The 25,787-nt window shown below is 34.6% G+C and overlaps 1 protein-coding gene across 15 annotated transcripts in view; it reads right to left on the bottom strand.

Moving 5' to 3' along the window:
- The window catches only part of LOC111153485 (calcium/calmodulin dependent protein kinase II delta), a 326,696-nt gene that overhangs the window by 136,199 nt on the left and 164,710 nt on the right, over positions 1–25,787 (bottom strand). For all 15 annotated transcript variants that reach the window (XM_022512565.1, XM_022512533.1, XM_022512557.1 and 12 more), the window contains exon 4: positions 18,881–18,935. In XM_022512565.1, coding sequence (XP_022368273.1) covers positions 18,881–18,935 — 55 coding nt within the window. The remainder of the gene's footprint in view (positions 1–18,880; positions 18,936–25,787) is intronic.

Genomic DNA, 25,787 nt, shown 5'->3' with positions numbered 1-25,787 from the left:
CTTCCTCCTCTCTCTCTGCCGGCTTCTCTGCCTGCTTGTGATCTCCGTCTGTCAAATAAATAAATAAAATCTTTAAAAAAAATTATTAATATTTGACTCCCTACTCTCCTTTTAGCAAGATATATAAAAGTTACAGTAAAAGTTAATGGAAAATTCATGATTCAAGTTGGTAAATCTAGTATATAAAAAAACTTTTCATAAACACATCATCACTACACTAAAAGAGCAAAGCAGAAAAATGGACAATATCATATAACATATAATTTTCTTCCAAATTTTATGATAAAACTTTTTTCTTGAGGGTTTAATAAAAGTCCTGATTGAGGTCAAGTTACTGATTTGGAATTCAAAACATAAAATTCAAAATCATTTATGAAAAATAAGACTTCTGTTTTTTTCTCAAATATTTTTCAAAACAAAAGAAACATATTCCTTTAAAACGACTATTCTTCTCTGCCAAAATCTTGGCAAATTTATAGCCACACCAACACATACACAAAACACATAAATCACACACACATATACACACACACGGCTTGCTGGATGTCTACAGAGACCGATGGTTAAACAGAGAGGTAAGTAGGCTGAAAGACTGAAAGATAACAGGCATAATAAAAGAAACAATGTTTAAACACTGACTCATACTGAAATTATATTATTAGTCATATATTACCTACAAAATGATTTCTAAATCATAAATCACCATTTTTAATATTTCATATATTTTAGTTTGATCTTTATAAAGCAAATCAATTAGCAAACCAGTAATTTTCACAAGTTTTATCCCGACTACTGGGAAAGAATAACTATTCAATTGGATATGTCCCCTTATCCCTTCACAAAACTGGCACACATCACACAAAAGGAGTTTATATTATGTATATATAGATCAAGAATGAATATGCGCAATTAAAGTTGATGTAAGTAATCTTAATAATTGCTTCTACTTTTCCTGAGTTACTTAAAATGTTAAATAATTCAAGTCGTTTATTCAACAAGTATTTATGAAGTGCCAATTATGTTTTAGTGCTGTTTACATCCTTGCTTTAGGGGATAAAGAGAAGTTTTCTTGTTTGTCAAGCCGCATACTTTTAGATGTTTTACTTGTTTTATTCACATAGTCAAAATTCCAAAACACTGACCTGGTAACTATTTCTGAGTCTGCTAACTGTCTAGTAACAAAAAGTCATTGTTCTAACTGTTCTCAATTGCACGGCTATCATTTAGCTAGTGAAAGCATTAAGGAGATAAAATATTCTTTAATCAGATTATTTTAGTTATTTTAAAGATGGAATGTTCTCAAGATACAGAAAGCTTCAACAAAAGAGTTTCAAGTCCAATTAATCATCATCTCTATTACCTTTACCTCTTAAATTACTCTCAAAGCTTTCCATTTTTCTTCATTCCCATTGCACTGTTTAGTTCCAGAAACTTGTATCTCACATTAGGATGTCAATATGTTCCTCAACTTGTAGCTGGAATGATTCTTCTAAACATGTATTTTATTATATCATTTCCATTAACTCTCCTTTTAAAAAACAGGCTTTAGTTCATTTCAGGTTTTAGTTCAAGGAATGATAAACAAGGAAAAAGCTTTGAGAATTAGTTACTTCCTGCTTCTTCAGTCACATAACCTCATAGTTCCCCTGTTTATCCCTCAAAAAACTTGATGGTTCATCCACACTGAGGTACAAATGTCTAGAATTGTCTACAGTCTCTCCTGGGATATTGCATTATGTTGTTCCTCTTGGCATTGCAGGGAGGAATTAGAATCAATGATTGACTAGATTCTTCTTATCTTTTAAATCTCAGAATAGAGTTTCCTCCTCTATATTCTCACCCCTGAACTCATTAGGCACCAATCCTTCCCACAAGCTCTCCCTGTCTTAGGGCTCAGCATAGTTTACTACCCTTTTTCCCCCATCTGTCTATAAGCTCCTAGTGGGCAGGGACTATGTCTTATCCATGGTTTTATCTCTAGTATTTAGCAAAGTGCTTGGCATATAATTAGCACCCAATCAGTATTCTAGTCATTGGATGAATGTATTATAATAGCAAATCTATTTACAGAGAATGTCTAAAGTACCAAAGCTAGGGGGAGAATTACCTGCAAGCTAATAGCAGCACCTGCCAATTTGGGGTGTCTCTAGCAGAAGTGAAAAGTAAGCAGGGATCAAGTGGGACTTGGGCTTCCTGCCTATAAAGTCCAGACTGGGAGATGGAATGGATGAGAGCATTGCAGAAAATATCATCACATACTGAAGAAGTGGACTGCTAAACTTAGTCTAACATCTTTTAAATTGTAACTTTTCCAGATTCTCTTACACAGCAGAATGTCACTGACAGTCCACAGACACTACCTGTCTCTAACATGACAATACCTAAGATAGTAATGTCAGCCTTTCCCAAGGAGTATCATCTGACCCAGGAGGTGAAAGGCATTTATTTAAGAAGTTAGCACATCAATAAACATCCCTTATTTTATATATAACTAACTTCTTGAGAAAATTTTGCTTTTAAAATCTAAACAAAAGAGGTAGTAAATCTCTTTAATGACTCTGGACAGAAAAGTCCAATAGAGTGTAATTAAGTATGGTTTTAGCTGTTTCCTGAGAAATACTCAAACTACTCATTCTTTCACTCTTGGTAGCCTACAGTATACGAGAAACACATAGGTCAGACTTCTAATTGTCCTAAAACAGGTCTTAAAAATTTAAATTTCTAGGGGCGCCTGGGTGGCTCAGTGGGTTAAGCCTCTGCCTTCAGCTCAGGTCATGATCCCAGGGTCCTGGGATCAAGCCCCACATTGGGCTCTCTGCTCAGCAGGGAGCCGGCTTCCCCCTTCTCTCTCTGCCTACTTGTGATCACTCTTTCTGTCAAATAAATAAATAAAATCTTTAAGAAAAAATTTAAATTTCTAGCCTTGATTTTTGACTTCCAGCTAATAGATGACTACCTTGTCTTTTTAATTCCCAATAATATTTAAAAATTTTTAATTGAATTTTATTAAATTTAAGATTAAAAAAACATTGTGAGGACTTCTGGTTTCTGCCTGAAATATAGGGAGCTTAGAAGTTGTCATTCCCTCCTAACGACAAATACCTGAACAAACTGAAAAATTAACAATTCTTCACAGATCTGTCAAATAAGGTCACAAGGCAGACTGATGCCCCCAGAACTAGAAAGACACAGAAAATAACAATTTAATGGAGCAGAAACCTCTGCAGGAACAAGTATTTGACAGGAAAATCTGAACTATACTTGATAAATTACTGAAGACTCAGTGGACAAGCCTGGAAGATAAAACTCTAGGGGGACTAGTCAGGAGGTGCCCACAGATTTTTGTACATTTTCCTTCAGGAGCTCTACTAGGCCCTCACAGTGACTATCAAAGAAAAATCTCATGTTTCTAGCAATGAGAGGAGAAAAGGAACCATTCTGAAATACAGAAAAAAGGAAATACAAAGAAATGAATGCCATTGATGAGCTCATTAGTAGACTGGACTTGAAGAAAGAATCTCTGAACTTGAGGAAATGACAACAGAAAGTTCAAAAAAAAATTGAAAAAGTGTGGAAGATAAAAATATGAATGAAGAACAAGGAAAATAAATAGAAAACAATAAAAATATGGTAGATATTAACCCAACTACATCAATAATCACTTAAACATCAGTGAACTAAATATACCAATAGAGACTGTCAGAAAAACAAGACCCAACTACATGTTCTCAGAAACTTGCTTTAATTATAGACATATATAGATTAAGACTAAATGTATGGAGACATAAACCATGCTAACATTACTCAAAAGAACATGAGAGTAGCTTTATTAATTGCAGACAGAACAGACTTTAGAGAAATGGAAGTTATTAGGAAAAAAGATGGACACTATTTAATAATAAATGAATCTTCAAGAAGCTCTAATAATCCTTAATATGCATGTGTCTAACAACACAACATTAATATATGCCAGGCAGAAAATGATAGAAATAGAAGAAATAGGTGAATCAAAAATAGACTGATTCAGCAAGCAGAAAATCATTAGCAACATAGCTGAACTCAAGAGCACCATAAATCAACTGGATATAATTGACATCTTTGACTACTTCATCTAACAACAGCAGAATACACATTCTTCCCAAGCTCACATGGAACAATCACCAAGATGGACTACAATATAGGTCATAAAACACCCCTTAACAAGTGTACAAGAATAAAGATCATACAATGTCTTTTGTAGACTATATGGAATTAAATTAGTAGTTAATATTGGAAATATAGCTGAAAAATCTAAAATACTTAGAGATTAAACAACACATGGATCAAAGAAGAACTCTTGAGAGAAACTTAAAAATATTTTGAATTAAATGAAAATTAAAATACAACTTATCAAAATTTGTGGGATGCAGTACACATAGGGAAATTCATAGCACTGAATGCCTGTATTTGAAAAGAAAGATATAATATCAATAATCTGAGCTTCCATTTAAAAAAACAAGAAAAAGGAGTAAATTAAATCCAAAATAAGCAGAAGAAAAGAAATAATAAAACTAGAGAAGAAATCAATAAAACTGAAAATGGGAAATCAATAGAGAAAATCAACAAAGGCAAAAAAGCTAGCTCTTTGAAAAGATCAATGAAATGCATAAGCCTATAATCAGGCTAACTAAGAAAAAAAGAGAGAAGACACAAATTACTAGTATCAGAAATGAAAGAGAAGACATCATTACAGATACCACAGACAATAAGAGGATAATAAAGAAATATTATAACTCAATGCCCTCATATTTGATAACCTAAATGAAGTAGACCAATTCCTTGAAAGACACTATCTGCCAAAATCACACAAGAAGAAATAGATAATACAAATAGGCCTATCTATTACAGAAATCAGATCATTAATAACTTCCCCAAACAGAAAATAGGCTTAGATGGATTCACTGGTAAATTATACCAAACACTTAAGAAATAATACCAGCTCTTTAAATTTTCAGCCAGAAAACAGAAGTAGAGTGAATACATGTCAATAGGTCCTGTGAGGCAAGCATTACTCTACCACCAGAACATGATAAAGACACTACAAGAAAATTATAGACCAACATAGATACAAAATCCTCATCAAAATATTAACAAATTGAACCCAACAGTATATAAAAAGAATTATGTATCATTAAAAAAGGGATTTATTTCAAGTATACTAGGCTGGTTTAACATGTGAAAATCAATAAAATGCTATCTATCACATCAACATAAAAACAGAAAAATCATATGATCATATTAGTTGCTGCAAAAAAAAATTGACAAAATTCAGAACCCATTCATGGTAATAACTCTCAGAAAACTAAGAACAGAAATGACCTCCCTCAACTTGATAAAGAACATCTACAAAATATCACAAGCTGACATCAATTTAATAGAAAGTTGAAGCTTTCCCACTGACATCAAGAGCAAGATAAAAATGTCTCCTTTTACCAATATCATACTGGAAGTCCTAATTAATGCAATAAGACAAGAAAAAGAAATAAAAGACATACATACAAATTGGGAAGGAAGAAATACACTAGTCTTTGTTCACAGATAACATGATTGTCTATGTTAAAAACCCTGAAGAATCAACAACAAAGTTTTTGGTACTAACAAGCAAATATAGCGAATTGTAGAATACCTGGTTAACATACAAAAGTCTATCACTTTACTATATTAAGAAATGACCTATATATTGGAAATGACCAAGTGAAACTGAAATTAAAAACACTACCATTTGGGGCACTGGGTGGCTCAGTCAAGCGCCTACCTTCAACTCAGGGTCCTAGGATCAAGCCCCGCATTGGGCTCCCTGATCAGTGGAGAGCCTGCTTCTCCCTCTCCCTCTGGCCCTCCTCTTGCTCATGCTCACTCTTTCTCTCAAATAAATAAATAAAATTTTAAAGAACAAAAACACTTTACCATTTACATTTCACTTCCCCAAAATGAAAAACTGAGGTATAAGACTGACAACATATGTAAATATTTCCTATGTAAGAAAAAGTATAAAACTCTGATAAAAGATCTCAAAGAAGAACTAAATAGATGGAGAGATATTCTATGTCTATGGAGAGGAAGATTCAACATGGTCAAGATGCCAGTTCTTACCAACTTGATCTATGAATTCAACACAATGCCCCTCAAAATCTCAGCAAGTTATTTTGCGGATGTAAACAAACTGATTCTGAAATTTATACAGATAGCCAAAAAAACTAGGATAGCATACAGCACTAAAAGAGAAGAACAAAGATGGAAGACTGACACTATCTGACTTTAATACTTAATATAAAACTATGGTAATCAAGGGGCATGTGTGAGGCTCAGTCAGTTAAGCATCTGACTCTTGATTTCAGCTCAGGTCATGATCTCAGGGTTGTGCGATTAAGCCCCATGCCTACCATGGAAGCCCCATGCCTATCATGGAGCCTCCTTAAGATTCTCTCTATCCTTCTCTCTTTGCCCCTCACACTCTCACTCTTTCTCAAAAAAAAAAAAAAAAAAAAAAGAGAGAGAGAGAGAGAGAGAGAGAGAGAGAGAGAAAGCTACAGTGCTCAAGATAGTATGGTATTAATGAAAGGATAAACAAAGTGATCAATGGTACAAAACAGAAAGCCCAGAAATAGACCCATATATAGTTATTGATCTTTGATGAAAGAGCAAAGGCAATATAATAAGACAGACTGTTCAACAAGTGACGCTGGAAACCTGGACAGCCACATGTAAAAAACAAACAAACAAAAACCTAGACACAGACCCCTTACACCATTCACAAAAATCAACTCAAAATTGATCTTAGACCAAAATGCTAAATGCAAAACTATAAAACTCCTGGAAGATACTGTAGGAGAAGATATAGGTGATCTTAGATATGGGGATGACTTTTAGATAGAACATCAAGGCCATGATTCATGAAAGAAAGAACTGATAAGGTAAACTACATTAAAACTAAAAACTTCTGCTCTGCAAAAGACACTGTCAAGAAAATGAAAAGATAAGTCACAGACTGAGAGAAAATATCTGCAAAGACATCTGAAAAAGGACTGTGATCCACAGTATACAAAGACTTCTTAAAACTCAAAAACAAGAAAATGAACAATCCGATTAAAAAATGGGCAAATGGGGCGCCTGGGTGGCTCAGTGGGTTAAAGCCTCTGCCTTCGGCTCGGGTCATGATCCTAGGGTCCTGGGATAGAGCCCCACATCGGGCTGTCTGCTCAGCAGGGAGTCTGCTTCCTCCTCTCTCTCTGCCTGCCTCTCTGACGACTTGTGATTTCTGTCTGTCAAATAAATAAATAAAATCTTAAAAAAAAAAAAAATGGGCAAAAGACCTGAAAAGATATCTCACCAAAGACATGGATGGAAAATAAGCATATGAAAAGATGCTCCACATCATATGTCATTAAGAAATTGCAAATTAAAACAACAATGATATACTGCTACACATCCATTAGGGTGGCCAAAGTCCAAAACACTAACAAATGCTAAATGCTAACAGGATTTGAAGCAACAGGAACTCTAATTCATTGCTGGTGGGAGTGTAAATAATACACTCACTTTGGAAGACAGTTTGGCATGTTCTTACAGCACTAAACGTACTCTTAAGATATAATCCAGCAATTGTGCTCCTTGATATTACCCAAAGGAGCTGAAAACTTACGTCCACATAAAAACCTACACCTGAATATTTATAGCAGCTATATTTGAACTGCCAAAACTTGGAAGCAACCAACAGGTCCTACAGTAGATGAGGAGATAAATAAACAGTGGTTCATTTAGAGAATGGGGTATTATTCAGTGCAAAAAGAGATGAATATCAATCCATTCAAAGACCTGAAGGAAACTTAAATGCATATTGCTAAGTGAAAGAAGCTAATCTGAAAAAGGCTATATTCTGTCTGATTCTAACTATATGGCATTCTGGAAAAGGCAAAACTATGGAATCAGTAAAAAGATTAGTGGTTTCCAGGGTTTAGGGAGGAGGATGAGATGGATAGTGGGATTCAGAGGATTTTTACGGGAGTAAAACTATTCTGTATAGTACTTCAGTGCTGGATACATGACATGACATTAGTCAAAACCCATTTGAAGTCCAATTCTAAGAGTAAACCCTAACGTGAACTATGGACTCTAGGCAACAATGATGTGTAAATGTAGATTCATCAGCTGTAACGAATAACAAATTGTGGTGCAGAAAGGCAATAGTGACAAGGTTGGACGTGATTAGGAATGGGCATATGTAGGATTTCTCTGTACTTCATACTCAATTTTTCTTTGAACCTAAAACTGCTCTAACAAATATACTTTATTAAAAGTAGAAAACAATTTTATAAATATTATAAAGTTTCAAAAATCCTGAATTCCTAATTTCTCCAACTTCCTAAACATAAATATGGGGCTGATATAATATCAAGAAATTCAGATTTCTATTAAAGAATAAGAACTACAAAATGAACAAATGAGAAAGAAATTGGCCTTTTGGAATTTAAGACAATTGTCCCTGACAAAAATTCTAAAGAAGCCATCAGGTAGTATTCATCACAAAGAGCCTCCTTTCTCCTTTAGGTTATTAACTAATGAATATTCATGAGACAGGTTATATATTATGTCATACAAACTGAAAGTGTCCATGAACATTAAAGAACCATGATGTGTGGGTAGAAGAGCTGAGTTTGCGACCTTGTAGCAGCACCACAGTACATGACAAAAGCTGAGTATTTACTTTGCTTTCTATTCAGAAAGAAATCAAAAGATATCTCTATAACTTTCTATTAAAAGTATAATATGTCCTGGTCATTGAAAGTGTTTTTCTGGGGGCACCTGGCTCAGTAGGTTAAACATCTGCCTTTAGCTTAGATCATGATCTCAGGTTCCTAGGGTGGAGCCGTGTGTCAGACTCCCTGCTCCGTGGAGAATTGGCTTGCTTCTCCCTCTCCCTCTGCTCCTCCCTCCTCCCCAGCTCGTGCTTGCTCACTCTCTCTCAAATAAATAAATAACACCCCCCCAAAAAAAAACAAATAAATGTTTTTATGTAAAAAATACAACAGATGCATTACTATTTTATTAATTTTCTAACTAATAGGACACTGAAATTATTTAGTATAACTTTGTAAAAGCTGTATTTTCCCAGTGACCCTCTATAATTCTAGAATTAGAGAGTTCCACTATAGTGGACATTACATTTATTTTTAAAATAGCCAAAATATTTTCATTCAAACACTTTCCTAAAACCAAATGAGAAAGGCAATGCAATATCTTTACAGCATTAGAGTTTCTTTGTTATTTGAAATATCCTCTACTTTAAGTAGACTGTTTCTTGCATATAAAGTGCCATCTAAAAACAAAATTCAGAGACTCAACTTGGTTCTAAAAAGTATATTCAGAGGGCTTATACCTTATAACTTCCTTTTTTGTTCCTACCAACATCTTACTTCAGGTACTTACTATCTTCTACCTGGATGTTAGTGTAGTCAACTTCTAACAGGGTTCATACCTCTGATCTGATCTCTTTGCTTCAATTATCCATGCTCACAACAAAATATACTTTGCTATAATTACTGATTCAGTTTTCTTTCTTTTGACAGGAGTTCAACCCAGAGGCCTATTCTCAAGTGCTGTTTACAGTGCACGGATAGATCAAGTAATCTTCAATCTGTGTGTTCCACATTTTGATCAGGGAGTGGAAATTATTTTTGCTATTACTTCCTATATGCACTGTTATAAATCAAATGTGACCAAATAATACTAAAATCAAATATAAGACAAATGAAATATAACAGGTTTTAAGAAGGATAAAATTTGCTGTGACTAACAGGCCAAAGATGTTCAGAAAAATCAGACTAGCCCTCTACCCCTAAAAAGATTTAATAATCATTAGAATATAAATAGAATATATATTCCTTGTGAGACACAGAATATTATCAGCATAAGAGAAGAATTTTACTAAATAACCATAAAGATGACCAAATGATGAGGGCACACACAGGTGTGTTCCCAGACTCTGTGAAACTTATTACACTATATTTGTGTGTTTTATAAAATTGCTGACCTGTGGGTTATGCAATCAAATATTCTAGAAGAATGCTATAACAGAACAAGATTGCTTTTAGTTCTTTTGAAGGGAAAACTGTCATTCACCTTCCCTTCAATCAGTTTATCCACAGTGCCTGATAGAGAATAGTGCAGACTTAGGGTACATTTGTTGAATGAAGACACAGAGAAAGACATAATTACGTCTGCTTCAACTTTAGTTCTTCCCGTTGCATTTGCGCGTATTCCTAAGTGAATGTTGGCTCTTTCTCCCAAACTTCACCTACCTCTTAACAGCTTCTATCATATTAGGTTTATACTACAGATTTTTTTAAAGCTGTCTAATCCCCTTTCTGAACTATAAAATCTTCAAAAAGGGAATGGTGTCTTTTCTTTAAGTTTTTTAGTCTTGATATTGCCAATATAATAATCAGCTCCTCACCAGTCCAAGTGGCATTAGTTTCTGAAAAGTATTTAATACTGATATAACTTCAAATTTGTAAAAATGAAAAATATACATGTCTTCCCAGTAATAACTACAAAGCAGGCAACCTGACCAAGCTTTCTGGCTGGTATAAAAATGATAAAATGAGATACAGGGAGGGAGCACATCAGATTCTCTGAGTATTCAATTTTAAAATTATCAAAATGGGACATTTATTTTAAAATGTTCAGAAACACTACCTTTTTTCCTAAAGCGTTAGGCATAGTGTCTTGCATTTAGTAGGCACCCATTACATATTTGATGAACATAATTTCTTTTTTTTTTTTAAGATTTTATTTTTTTATTATTTATTTGTCAGAGAGAGAGAGAGGGAGAGAGAGCAAGCACAGGCAGACAGAATGGCAGGCAGAGGCAGAGGGAGAAGCAGGCTCCCTGATGAGCAAGGAGCCCGATGTGGGACTCGATCCCAGGACGCTGGGATCATGACCTGAGCCGAAGGCAGCTGCTTAACCAACTGAGCCACCCAGGCATCCCTGATGAACATAATTTCTTATGTGGGAACAAAAACATAAATACTTTAAAACGGGGGTGGGGGAAAGAAGTATTTCATGTTCCAAGATGTGTTTTTGCTAGGGGAAAAGAAAGTTCTTTTTAAAGATGTAATAATAGAATTTTTCTCTAATAACTTAAAAGCATAATAAATTTTCCAATATTTAAAAATGTCACCAGGAGTCCTTATTAATTCTACCAGAAATCTCAAATTAATGAAAACAGCATCCTGGCCTCACAGAATAGGAAAGGACTTGAGAGATGTCTGACAAAATTTTCACCTGGTCCCACAGCCCCATTTCATATGAGAAAAATGATTAGAGAAAATATAATGTTAAATTGTTAGTGTTGGGTAGCTCTGAGACTGAAACTTAAGTCTTTTCATCCTGGATCAGCACTTTTGCCCATAAACCTTAATCTAATCCATCTATTTTATTTCCCTATTGAGATTAAAAAATTCAACCCAAGTGTTATTCTCTTATATATTTACTTAGAAAGGACTGTGATATTTCCATACTTCATTATACATTCACCCAACATGCACATAATACAAATCTTTGCTGGCATTCAGTTCCTGAAATATATATGTCACATTCAGATGACTGCCCTTGTCAAGGCTTTATTCTCAAAGAAATGGACTGAATCTGCCTTATGTGCCTAAGGCCAATGGCTCTGACTGTAGGCCTCTCCCTTAGGGATTACAATTCTAGCTCCATCATTTCCCTGCCTGGCCTTCCCCTAGATTTCAGATAAATCCACGTCTTATCTCCCTGAGCTGCTGAGGTGTGCGCGGAGTGGGGGGGCGGGGGGAACCTGCGGAGTGCAAACCCAGAGCAAGGATGATTTCATCATTTGCTGTGAAGAGGTCTTTGCTTTCAGGCAGGTCTTTTCCACTGATTACTGAGCCTATTTGCAAAAGTGATTACTACTGCTGTGTAGTTCGAAAAGGTGGCTAGTACCTAAATGAAAAATGTAAATTTAAAATAACAAAAAGACAGTTTTTTTTTTAAGTGAACTCATTGCCTCTTCTGTTTTGGTTTTTAGAAAGGGAAAAGTATTCCATTAGAAGAAAACTCAGGGCACCTATAAAAATAGAACTTCCCATTAGATTGTGAATAGCTGACATTCCACAGGAAGTATGCACAAGTACCACACTGCCAAAACCATCATCAAAAGGACAAACACAGGAACATTCCTTCTTTAGGAATTTAAGTAGTTATTTTATCTTGGAACTGATTGGCTAAATGACTTCCAATTTTCCCATATGAGTATTTCATTGATGTATAAAATATTCATTTTTCTAAAGCCATTTATTTTTCTTTATAGAGTAAGTACCACAATTAGATAATTTAGAGGGATTACATCTGTTGTAATCTCTTTTTAGTCACTGAAAATCTATTCTTTAAACCATTGTTTTCCAACTGTCTCTAAAGCTGGGTGCTTTATTGGACTGTATTTAACTAGTTCATTAATCTCATTTACTGGCAAAGAATTCTGATGAAAACTGCTCATAACTCCTCTTTAAAACTTTAAACATTGGGGGCGCCTGGGTGGCTCAGTGGGTTAAAGCCTCTGCCTTCGGCTCAGGTCATGATCCCGGGGTCCTGGGATCGAGCCCCACATTGGGCTCTCTGCTCAGCAGGGAGCTTGCTTCCTTCTCTCTGTCTGCCCCTCTGCCTACTTGTGATCTCTGTCTGTCAAAAAAAAAAACAAAAAAAAAAAAACAAACCTTTAAACATTGAAGAACAATTGCAAAGAGTCTGAGCTTTTCAGTCTAGCAAAAGAGGTTCAATTGTCTGATGTAGCATATTTAATGTTACTATGGTTCAAATGTGGGGATGCCTGAGGGGCTCAGTTGGTTAATTATCTGCCTTTGGCTCAGGTCATGATCCCAGGGTCCTGGGATCAAGTCCCACATCAGACTCCTTGCTCAGTGGGGAGCCTGCTTCTCTCTCTGCCTCTGTCTGCCACTCTGCCTGCTTGTGCTCTTTCTCTCTCTCTGACAAATAAATAAATAAACTCTAAAAAAAAAAAGTAAACTTACACTTTGGTTTCAGACATTAATAACATAAATATCATTGTGACAATTACAATCCACTGTAACTGAAAATCTTACTTTGTATTCACATGAACTGCTTTTTTAATATGTTCTGTACCAATTATTTAAAATACGATGCATACAAAAATAAACTTTATTCTGAACTCCGTGATTCTTATCATTCTCTCCATTTAATAATATAAAAAACTATACAATTTTAAATGTGAATATAACTCAGTAACTATAGAAAAGTGATATGGTATGGCCTGAGAAGAAGAGTATTGCCCTTTTATATCTGACCCAACGCTGATGTGCTTCTTAAAGCTGAAGCAGATCAGAATACACCACCCTACAATATACCACTTTGGCAAAAAGACTATTTTGAGCTAAAGTCAACTGAGAACAAACAAATACAGGAAGAGTTCTCTACCTTTCCCTTATCTGCCCAAAAGCAGGGCATAAATTTCTCTTTGAGGAAGGTATCTGTTCCATGTACCAGGGAGGGAAGAGCAATTTTTATCATCTAAGACAAGAATTTGACACCTTCACTGCTTCTTTCAGTTTCACTTCTTTTCTACAAACTCTCATGCACATGTTAATAAAAACCATGTGCCTTTTATTCTGTTCATCTGCCTTTAGTCTAATTCACATGGCTTCATGCACTGAACATAAGAGGGTATAGGAAAGTATATCCTCTCTGATAGAGCCACTATCAAATCCAATTCTGAATAATGGTACTCAGGTAAATGAGCATTAGCAAAAGTGTTTTTCATTTCAGCATTTATCATAGCATGAAAAACATATCCCAGTTTATAATACTATATCCAAGATTTATATAGCAAAGGATAGCTAACAAATTAAATCTATTAAGAAATAACAACAGGTCTGAAAAAAAATAGGGTAGATACATTTGTCTAACTAAATGCATTAAAAAAAAAAAAATTCCCTGTTCTCCCAAGCCCTGCCCAGCAGTGAGGAGGAATACCCCTGGGGTGCCATGGGAGGCTAAATAGGAAACCTGGACTTCTACTTCCACCTGAAAGTAGTAAGATGGTACCTAATAACTCCTGCCAATGTGTTATCAGAGGAGGCCTGTTAACAAGATTAAAATTAGATCCTCAGTCTCATAAAATAATACCCAAAATGTCTAAGATATAATACAAAATCACTGCTTATATCAAGAACCAAGAAAATTTCTATATGAATGAGAAAAAAACAATGAACAGATGCCAACACCAACACCATCAAGATGACAATCTAGTTGGAATTATCTGACAAGGATTTTTGATCAGCCTAATAAAATGTTTCCATGAGTAATTAAAAACACAGTTGACCAGAAAAAATAGGAAGTTTCAGCAAAGACAGAGAATTTATAGAAAAACCAACAGTCTGTAGTAGAACTGAAAAAAATACAATAACTGAAATGGATGCATTCAACAGCAGAGTGAGGAAAAAATGGATCAGTCAACTTGAAGAAAACAGTATAAATTTTCTAATGTGAACAAGAGAAAAAAAGAAGATAAAAATGAACAGAGCCCCAGGAATTTATATGGCTATAACAAAGGATCTAGCATTCATGTTATCAAGTTCCGGAAGGAGAAGAGAAAGAAGGCAAGGGTAAAAAAATGTATTAAAAAAAACAATGTCTAAACATTTCCCAAGTTTGGCAGAAGACATAAACCTGTATATTCAAGAGGTTAAGTGAACACAAAATAAGATAAACTCTTAAGAAATCTAAGCCAAGACACATCATGGTCAAACTTCTAAAAACTACAGGCAATGAAAAAAAATCTTTAAAGCAGCTGGAGAGAAAGAACACCTTACTTTTAGGGGCAAAACAAAATGACAAAAGATTTTTCATCAGAAATCAGAGAATACAGAAGGAATTGATGTAACAGTAAAAGAATATAACTGTTTACCTAGAATTCTTTATCTAGAAAAAAGGAGTTAAGGGGGAAATCAAGACATTCTTAGAAAAAGGAAAGTAATTTGTTGCTAGCATATCTACTCTGAAAAAAATGGCTAAGAAAGTAAGGAAGAAAGGAAATCATTAAAAAATAAAAGGATCTTACAACATGAGAATGGAAGAAAGGACAATGGAGAAAGTAAAAATACGAGTTCTGAGAAAGGACCGAAGAGGAAGGACTAGTGCAATATGGAGTGGTGCCAAACTACAGGCATGTGAACAAGCCATGGAGAAGAGCACTACAGTGGGGCTGTGCATAATCAGAGCTTCAGTCTCCATTCTCCAGCACACACTCATCATGAACATGGTAGACACACGTGGCTGCTTACCTAATATGCAAAACTCTCCTATTTTCTTGTTAACGAAGCCATGATTTAGATCTTACCTGACCATGCACATGGTGAATCAAGAGAAGCCAGTTCCCTCCCAAGACCTACATATTAAATTTATAGTTGCTCAAAGCCAATTGTTGTAGTTCCATTCCCTCATCAATACCTGATTCAGGCAGGGGCATAAGAAGAAACTCTAAACAGGGATTCATTAAAATAAATAAATAAGTGAATAAATAAATAAATAGCAGGGATTCACTAACAGATTATCTCCTGAGGGACTGCTGAGAAAGGATAAAAACATATGCAATGGCATTAATACTATCCATTTTTCTCACTGTGAAAGTCACTAATATCTGAAAATGTGGCAGCCAACCTGAGAATAAACTCACATACTACAGAGCACAAACAAAAAGACAGAAAAAACTTGATTTCTTAACTACATCATTGAAGGGCTGAATCAACCAGATCTAACACTAACCTTCCTTTAGAGTCATATTACAAAAAATATCTTTTTCTTATCTATTTCCCATTTTCATGTAATGCTGGACAGTAGTCCAGCATATGAATTTACCATAATTATGCAACTATTTCTCTATTATTGGATCCTTAAGTTGCCTTTTTTTCTTTTTTTCCCCATTATAAAAGCTGATGCAATGAACATCTTTTGGTATAAAGTTTTATCTAAATTTAGGATATGATTTCCATGGATTACATTTCTAGAAGTGAAATTACTATGTCAAATGATATATGACCTAATCCTAGCCAGTGAGAGGAAATGAAACATTTACTGGGTAAATTTTTCACTCTTATAAAGAACAAGAGACAATGTCTTTCAATGGACATTAGCATGTCATATATAATACCTTGAACCATACCAATTTGAGAACAAAGCCAAGTAATTAAAAGATGGACATCTGATACTGTTGTTGAACCCCTGAATTAACCAACTTCAAGGACCCTACTTTTAGTCTTTTTCCATTATTTAAATTATAGTTCACTTTCAATATTTTTTATTTGACACACAATGTTGCATTAGTATCAAGTATACAACATAGTGATTCAACATCTCCATACATTATGCTATGCTCATAAGTTTACCTACAATCTGTCACCATACAACGCTATTACAATATCACTGAAAATATTCCCCTATGTCTTTTATTTCTGTGATTTATTCATTCTATAACTGGAATCCTGTATCTTCCACTCTCCTTCATACATTTTACCCTTCCTTTCCACACACTCCCCCCACCCTATGGCAACCATCAATTTGTTCTCTGAATCTGCTTTTTGTTTGTTTATTCACTTTTGTTTTTTACATTACACATGCAAATAAAATCACATGGTATTTGTCTTTCTCAAGACCTCATCCTTTCTTTGTTGCAGTGTAATGTTCTATTTTGTGTGTGTGTGTGTGTGTGTGTGTGTGTGTACATATATACACACATCTTGTTTATCTATTTATCTACTGATGGACACTTAAATTTCTCCCATATCTTGGCTACTGTAAACAATGCTGCAATAAACATAGGTGAGCTTATTTTTTTTTCAAATTAGGGCTGTCACATTCTTTGCATAAATACCCAAGAGTGGAATTATTAGATCTTATGTTATTTTTATTTTTAATTTTTGGAGGAACCTCCATACTGTTTTCCAGAATGGCTGCACCAATTTTTACATTCCCACCAACAGTACACATGGGTTCTTTTTTCTCTACATCCTCATAAACGTTTAATATTTCTTGTGTATTTGGTTTTAGCCATTCTGAAAGGTGAGGTGGTATGTCACTGCAGTTTTAATTTGTGTTTCCCTGATGATGAGTGCTGCTGAGCATCTTTACATGTGACCCTTGACCATGTGGATGTCTTCTTTGGAAAAATGTCTATTCAGATCCTCTATCCATTTTTTAATTGGATTGGGTTTTCTGGGGTTGAATTGTAAAAGCTCTTTATATATTTTAGATATTAACCCATTATTGGATATGCCATTTGAAAATACCTTTTCCCATTCAGTAAGCATCATTTTTTTACTTTTGCTAATGGTTTCCTTTGCTGTGCAAAAGCTTTTTATTTTGATGTAGCCTAATAGTTTATTTTTGCCTTTGCTTCCCTTGCCTTAGGAGACATATCTAGAAAAATGTTGCTATGACTGATATCGAAGTTACTGGGCTTTAATCCATGTTGAGTTTATTTTTATGTATGTGTTAGGAAGTGGTCCAGTTTCATTCTTTTGCATGTAGCTGTCCAATTTTCTCAGCACCACTTACTGAAGTGACTGGCTTTTGTCCCATTGTATATTCTTGCCTCTTTTGCCATAGATTAATTGACTACATAAATATGGGTTTATTTCTGGGCTCTCTGTTTCACTGATGTATGTGTCTTTTTGGGCCAGTACCATACTGTTTTGATTACTACAGTTTTGTAGCATGTCTTGGAATTTGGGACTGTGATACCTCCACCTTTGTTCTTCTTTCTCAAGCCTCTTTTGGCTGTTCAGTTTTTTGTTTTGTTTTGTTATTTTTGTATGTGTGGTTCCATACAAATTTTAGTATTATTTGTTCTAGTTCTGTGAAAAATGCTGCTGGTATTTTGATAGGGATTGCACTGAAAGTATGGATAGCTTTGGGTAGTAGTGACATTTAAACAATATTAACTCTTCCAATTCAAGAGCATGGAATATCTTCCTATTTGTTTGTGTTGTTTTCAATTTCTTTCATCAGTATTTTATAGTTTTCAGAGTACAGGTCACTGTCCTGATTAAGTTTATTCCTAGGCATTTTATTCTTTTTGGCGCATTTGTAAATGGAACTGTTTTCTTAATTTCCCTTTTCTGCTACTTTGTTATTAGTGTATAGAAATGCTACCAATTTTTGCATATTAATTTTGTACTCTGCAACTTGACTATTACTTCTAATAGTTTTTTGGTAGAGTCTTTAGGGTTTTCTATGTATGGTATCATGTCACCTACAAATAGTGAAAGTTTTACTTCTTCCTTACCAATATGGATGCCTTTTATTTCTTTTTCTTATCTGATTACTATGGTGAGGACTTTCAGACTATGTTGAATAAAACTGGTGAAGTGAACTTCCTTGTTTCTGATCTTAAGAGAAAAATTCCCTCGTTTTTCGCTACTTAGTATGATGTTAGCTATGGTTCTTTTTATATAAGATAATAAATCATAAAAAGTCCAAAAAATTCAATGGAAAATTAGCTCATATCAGCCATTTGTATGCCCAGAGATAAAACTGAGAACTGCTTATGGTATCACAGTGAACAATTCAAACCGACTCCTGTTTCAGTTATGAAGATTAATGTAAGTTTTAAATAAACACTCCTGAACAGTCACATTTTTTCAAAAGAATTAGAGTTAATGCTATTTGAAGAACATCTAAATAAAATCTAGGGTCATTAATTTAGACTGCAAATTAGAAAAAAAATCATTTAATTCAAAATGGTCTTCAAAAAGCAAAAATAAATGAACACAAAGTATGTTGTACTTACAAATCAAACACCAAATAATGGAAGCCCTCTTCTGATATGCTGTCATGAAGTCGCACTAAAAAAAAGGCGGGGGGAGAAAAAAGTTTATGTTATACATATGCCAATGATGAACATTAAACCAGACTTCTACTGGGCTTCTGTATCCTAACTAAAAGTGCTGGCAACATCTTTTTTCTATGCTCTGATAACTAGTATTCTTTATAACAAGGCTTGGGTTCAGACAAACCCAAGGTTTAGATTCTGGTTCTGATTATTAGTACTGTGTAGAGTTAATCTTTTTCTTTTTCTTTTTTTTTTCTTTTGTTAAGAGAGAGAGAGAGGAGAGAGGGCAAGCAGGAGAGGGAGAGTCAGAAGGAGAGGGAGAGAGAAAGAATCTTAATTAAGCAGACTCCACACTCAGTGCAGAGTCAGAAGGAAAGGGAGAGAGAATCTTAATTAAGCAGACTCCACACTCAATGCAGAGCCCAATGTGGGGTTTCATCCCACAACCCTGAAATCATGACCTGAGGCGAAATCAAGAGCCAGATGCCCAACTGACTGAGCCACCCAGGTGCCCTTGTGTGAGCTTAATCAAATTAATCAACTTATAATGACAACAGTACCTATACTTTACAAAATGGTTGAGAAGGTTAAATGAGACAACAAAAGTAAAATAATCCACATGTTGCTGGTATAAATAAATATTAATGACTGTTATAATACTAAATATATCTATTTGAAGTTACCAGGTTCTAGGACTTCTGCTCTCCCTGCCCCCACCTTTTTTTGGTGGAGGTGGAGAGAGTTTCTACATAGCATTCCCTGGCCAACCTGTCAACAGAGTTTTTATTATGCTACTTCTAAACTTAAGTCACCAAAATCCATTTACCAAGTCAGCCAAAAATACATAAGTAGAACTTCTAATAAAAAAATCTACTAGTTCCTCAAATTAATACCACTTCAATTTTTCCAATGAGCTAGACTTTCACTGATAGCTATCCAAAACAAATATTTTGCTCTTCTGAATGGAAAACACTCATTATCTCCTGTAATTCTAAAGTAAACTATACATATATAACTTACATACTGCTTTTCCTGCTATTTATTTTTGCACAAGTCCCCTGCCTCCCCCAATGCATCCCCATAGATGGTTATGCTTCCTATTTATCTAAATCACCTGAAGTGGCTTGGCCTTCACTGGGAGCAACAGAGGGCAGAAAAAGCAACAAACCTGCAGGACACAACTGCTTTTGAAAAGTCACCACAAAAGGATAATGATTTCTACTACCACTGGTCCTTCGCATGTTCCCCATGCAATGACAACCACCCCATAGAAAATGTGTCTTCCGAAGAACATTTAGATTGTCACACAAACTCTAATGATCTACAGAGGGAGTCTGCAGTACCCATGAAATTCTCAAGGTCACAGACTTAATGTCCATTCTTTACAATCTAGTTCCATCCCCTTCAGACACCATCCTCGGGCCGCTATTAAAATTTTTTTTTGAATCTCTCTTTAGAAACCTTTCTAAGGTAAAGAACGAAAGACTTTTTGTTCCATTATACAGAATTTCTTTCTCATCATTACTACCATTGTTATCGTATTTCACAGGTTTATTTAATCCCTCCCAGAGACCTGACAAATGGTAGATGGTCTTTCATATAATTGCTTTGAGCACTTACTATACTATGTGCTAGGCATTCTTCCAAGTCCCCCCACCACTGCCACCAAAGCTCAATATACCTACATACACCTAAAATAAAACTATTAATATCAAACAATTCTTCCATAACTTTAATTGTGTGAAGGGTATTCTTCAGTTTACCAATATCAAAGATGCCCACTACCTTTGTTTAAACTTACACTGCCAAAGAAAACCGAAAGTTATCTCAGTGATGCATTCTGTTCATAGTCATTCAGCACAGTAAGGAAAGTGAGGTGATAACAGGTAATTCAGTGGCTTTCTTGAATGACATAGTCTCACAGATACCTATCTCACTGAGCATCTGTAACACAACCTGTGTTTAAATAAGCCCAATGAATGGTATGTCTACTTAAGTCAGACAGTTATTTGATGAAAGAAAGATGATTTCCATCCTATCGAAGTTAAAATGAGAGGTAAAATCACAATGTGAGCAGGAGGAAATGATTCTTTCTTTCTTCCACTGTCTCAAAATAAAAACTTGAAGTGGAGATGGGGATCTCAGGTTTTCAGATCAAAGGGTTGTAGAGCTAAACAGAAGTGGAAATTTCAGGTACAACTGGAGAAATATTACTTTCTGGTTCTATTTGGAATAAAATCTTCTTAGTATGATTATCACTTTCTTATTAATAATTGCACATCATCATTTAGAAGTACATTATTTTTTAAAAAGTTAAGAGTTGCTCGGATGCAAGCCTAATGATCAACGTATATTGGTTTTGGTGAAGACTAGTTTCACAAAAGTATTTAGCCAGCAAACACATAATAATTACTTAAGGATAAACTGTTTGGCCCAAGTTCACTACTTTTGCATCACACAATTCCAAAACAACCTCCACTATTTCTAACCAGCCATTTGACCGGGTGAGATCAATTACAAGTGAGTGAGTTTGTTGATACAGCAGAAAAAACTAACATCATCTTTACTGGGGATAAATGTGTACACATTTCCTTCTTTCCTTTATTCCTTCCTTCCTTATGATCTCTCTACCTCTTTCCACTCTTAAAGAACTGGAAAACAAAACTAAATGCGATCATCACAATTTTCCATTTATTAACCAAACTATATAATTTCATCTTTGCATGGATGTTCCACTTTTACAACTACTCTAAGGATGGGTTGGTTTCCTCTAGAGACTTTGAACTCTATCATTTTCAGAATTGATGATATGTTTATGTAGTCTGAAGACAATGTCTTACACACCACAGATATTACCTTTTTATCTTCAAGCCATTTCAGTCAATAAAAAGTATCCATCTTCCATCCTTTCCCTCTTTTTTAATTAAATTAAATTTTTTTCAGTGTTCCAAGATTCATTGTTTATGCACCACATCCAGTGCTCCATCCAATAAGTGCCTCCCATAATACCCACCACCAGACTCACCCAACCTCCCACCCCCCTTCCCTCCAAAACCCTCAGTTTGTTTCTCAGAGTCCATAGTCTCTCATGGTTTGTCTTTTTTTAACAGTTTGCCATGGGTTGAATCTGTGTTTACTTTCACAAAACTCACAATAGTTTCTCTCTATAAGTAACTGTCAATTCATTTCCATGCCGAAGGAAATACAAGATATTCTGTTCACCAGAGATGTTAGCCCAAGATTGCAGACATGGCCAGCCTTGAGAGGACTGTGGCTGCTCCATGTTGAAACATACTGCACTATGTTCTTGCTATGACTGCTCTTTGTATTGCCATAAACTGTATATATGTATGGGTGGACACAATTAACTTAATCACAGTCATCATTAAGAGGTTTTCAGACAGAAACAATAAAGAAGATAATGAGAAAAGCATTTGAGAACACAGGTTATGATATATCCTGGTAGTCATTCTTTTCAGAAGTTTGTTTAAATGTAAAATAAAGTTTATGAATAAATGAGTTTTCATAAATGGTAACCATGTAACAGTTCTTATCCAGGATAAAATTTAAAATTCTAGGGCATTCAGTATTAGACTTATAAGGGGAGAAAAGGTGTTCCTGAGGCTAAAATGTTTCCAAAATTCAGTTGACCCATGGCCTAATTCTTTTTCTTTCTCCCCCTCATATGTTATTCATTTGGTCATTTGCATTCAAATTATCATGGGATCACTGCTTTCTCTTCTGGTCCTACATTCCTGTATGATTTCACTGCAGTTTCTAGTTAAGTACTGGTCCCAAAAAGGGGCCAAAGAGGACTAAACAGGACATTGTAATTATCTGAGAAATTAATTTTATTTAAGTGCAAAAGAAGCTTTCTATTTATTTTAAAATACCTTTTCATTTAGGGGGTTAAAAGATATAATAACTAGTCTTTACTATGTCAAAACAATGCAAATAATTTTTTCAAGAGTTTTTTTAGTTAATATATAAGACCTTTTCCCATCATGTTTTGCAAATGAATATGCATAGACCTGAAGAGGTGAAAGAAACTTCCAAGGTTTAACAGCTAGCAATTGGCCAGGCTAGGACTGTAAACCAGAGCTGGAGTATTCCAAAGACCTGGTTCTTGCTCAGAATACTATATAGACTCCCTAAGTACATCTGTCAATGAACTACTTCTCCTCACCCCAAGACATAGAGTACAAATTAGTTTGTCAGGATAAAATAATATTTAAAAAAGAATTAAAGAGGAAGAAATAGTTAATATTAGACTAGAGAATGAAAAGCAGTGTTAAGAGAAAAAAAAGCACTCACACAAAAAGAAAAATATTTTGAGTTTAGAAAGTTTAAAATGTGATGCTGTAGTTTGGGGGATATAGAGACAGCTAGATGATATCTAAGATACAGAGCCAACACCAGCCACATTTGTCTTTCTATGCAGTCCCTAAATCCCTAGAAAACGGTTAAGCTCCTCTTCAAATTAGGAATGTTAGAATATCCAATGACTCAGCTATTTTACCTGATAGGACATTTAATGTACCAAAAATCCTAATTAGTTAAAGGATCTGGAAAACTTGCACAATGTGTAATATACCATAAATTTAACTATTTGTTTCCAAAATTAACATTCCAATGACATGGATACTATGATAACATGGCAAGAGACAGAGGTATGTGTGTGTGCGGGTGTTAGGAAGTGGAGATGGGTATGTAAGGGAGAAAAGGGAAAGACGAGAAGAATTAAATTCTAAATAGAAGCACGTTAAAATTGCTTATTAGGTACATCTTATCTATTTTGATGACACATATTAAGAACATTTCTACCAAAAGAAAGTGAACATATTCTTTTACGAAGATTTATTATCTTTCAAAAAAAGACTAATAGCATACAAAGTCACTTGTTTCAATCGCACATACTTCCCTCCCTGTTTATTTCCTAACAACATCCTCTAAATACAATCAAGGATGGTAAGTATAATTTTGTGAAATTATTTATACAACATATCATTTGGTTCAAATTATACTACTTCTCATTCTTCCCTTCAACTATACTCACTACCTGCTGTTCTCTACTAGAATTTATTATGGAGATGTGGCAGCCTATTACATTGGTGGTTCCAATAGACCATGTCTATCAATGTCTATTAATATTCATGTCCTTACGTAGTCCTCTCCCACACTGACTCTGGGTTTGGCCATGTGAGTTGCTTTGCGTGATCAGCATGTGTGATGCAAACAGAGCCTTTATAAACTCTTATACATTGGAGTTGTCCTTTTAGAAACCACATGCTATGCTAAAAAGAAGTTTGGGATAGACTTAGACAAGAGGCCACATGGAGAGAAACCCTGGAGGATGAGGGCCATGTTGACATTCCACTGCTAGCAGAGCTCACTGCTGAAGGGAAATGCAATTATCACCTCAGTTACATCATGTGGAGTAGAACGACTATCCAAATGAATCCAGTCAGTCCGCAGAGCAATTAGAAGTAGTAAACTGATATTGTTTTAAGCCACTAAGTTTGGAGTGGGAGTTGTTAACCAACAATAGATAAATGAATAAGAAAAATAATCTGAAATTTGTGACTGACCCATTATCCTCAAAGAATTCTTTTCCTATCACAAGGAACTTTTTTAGCAGAAAAAGAATGAGTTATACCTCAAAATATCAGTTATTAGAAACCTCTAAAACTAAATGGCAAGGCAATGCTGCCAATGTTATCTAACTGCTAATAAAATAATTCATACAGAAAAGATTATATTGCATTCCCATAATCATTATTCGTCAGCTATGAGGAACAGTCCTGGTTATAAACGAGGTAGATTTTGCATTTTGCATTTTGAGCTTTATTATGTTACAAGGATTAAGGTAGTTGGATTTGGATTTGATTCACATACTGGGATGGAAAAAATGGCATCTTTAAGTCAGATGCTTTTTCTATTCCCATCAGTAGTTAATTATATTTCAGAGCTAGAGTAAGCACTAGCCAAGTATGGCCATGCAATGTACCATAGCCTTCTTAAAAGAGGGATGCCAACAATGATTTCATTTGTTAAATTAAAAAAAAAAAAAAAGCACACACACAAGTCTCAAACATTGTAACATTCAAATGGCACTATTCTAGAGAGAAACTTGATCTCGGCCATTGCTACTGGGTCTTTTGTGACAAAGCTGATCATTTCTAGAGAGGAAAGTTTTCAAACAGACATAAAAACACTGAAAACCAACTTCAAAACCAAACTAACATTTCTAAAACACTGAAGGCAAACCTGCATGTGCATGTTTTCTAAATTTCTACTTCTTATAACATAAGTAATAGTTAATAAAACAATACCATTTAAAATATATTTAGATTTGCATAGTTGAAAAATATACACACTCAACTTCTTTGAAATATGGATTCATGTACATTGTTCACATTTTGAGTAAAAACAGTCAGATATAGATATATAAATATTACTTTGTTATTATTATCAAAGTCATAGTTTTGTAGCATTTATTCTTTGATTCTGTTTGTCTTAATATGATACTTTTAAAATTTAGGCATAAAATGTGGAAATTTGACTTGGCTAAGGCAAATAAATAAACTAAACCAGCACAAAAACCATGATCTGTCCTAATCTTAAATACCTGAACTCAAATTCCTAGAGTTGCATGAAGGATATTGTATTTTTGACAAATACTTACCAATATGTTCTCATTAATAAATGCCAAATAAACTTTATTATTCAGTATTCAAATATTAAAATAACTTTAACATCAGAACTACAAAAATTATTTTAATAAAATTTCAAATACTTTTCCGTCATAACAAGAAAATGTTTTAAAAATTAAACTGTATTTAGGTATATCTGAGTGGCTCAGTCA

This window comes from Enhydra lutris, unplaced genomic scaffold, assembly GCF_002288905.1.
Source record: "Enhydra lutris kenyoni isolate GAN:26980312 unplaced genomic scaffold, ASM228890v2 scaffoldscaffold3, whole genome shotgun sequence".
Classification (NCBI taxonomy): domain Eukaryota; kingdom Metazoa; phylum Chordata; class Mammalia; order Carnivora; family Mustelidae; genus Enhydra; species Enhydra lutris.
Note: the sequence above shows the minus strand (reverse complement) of the source record. Positions and strands in the feature narration are given on the sequence as shown.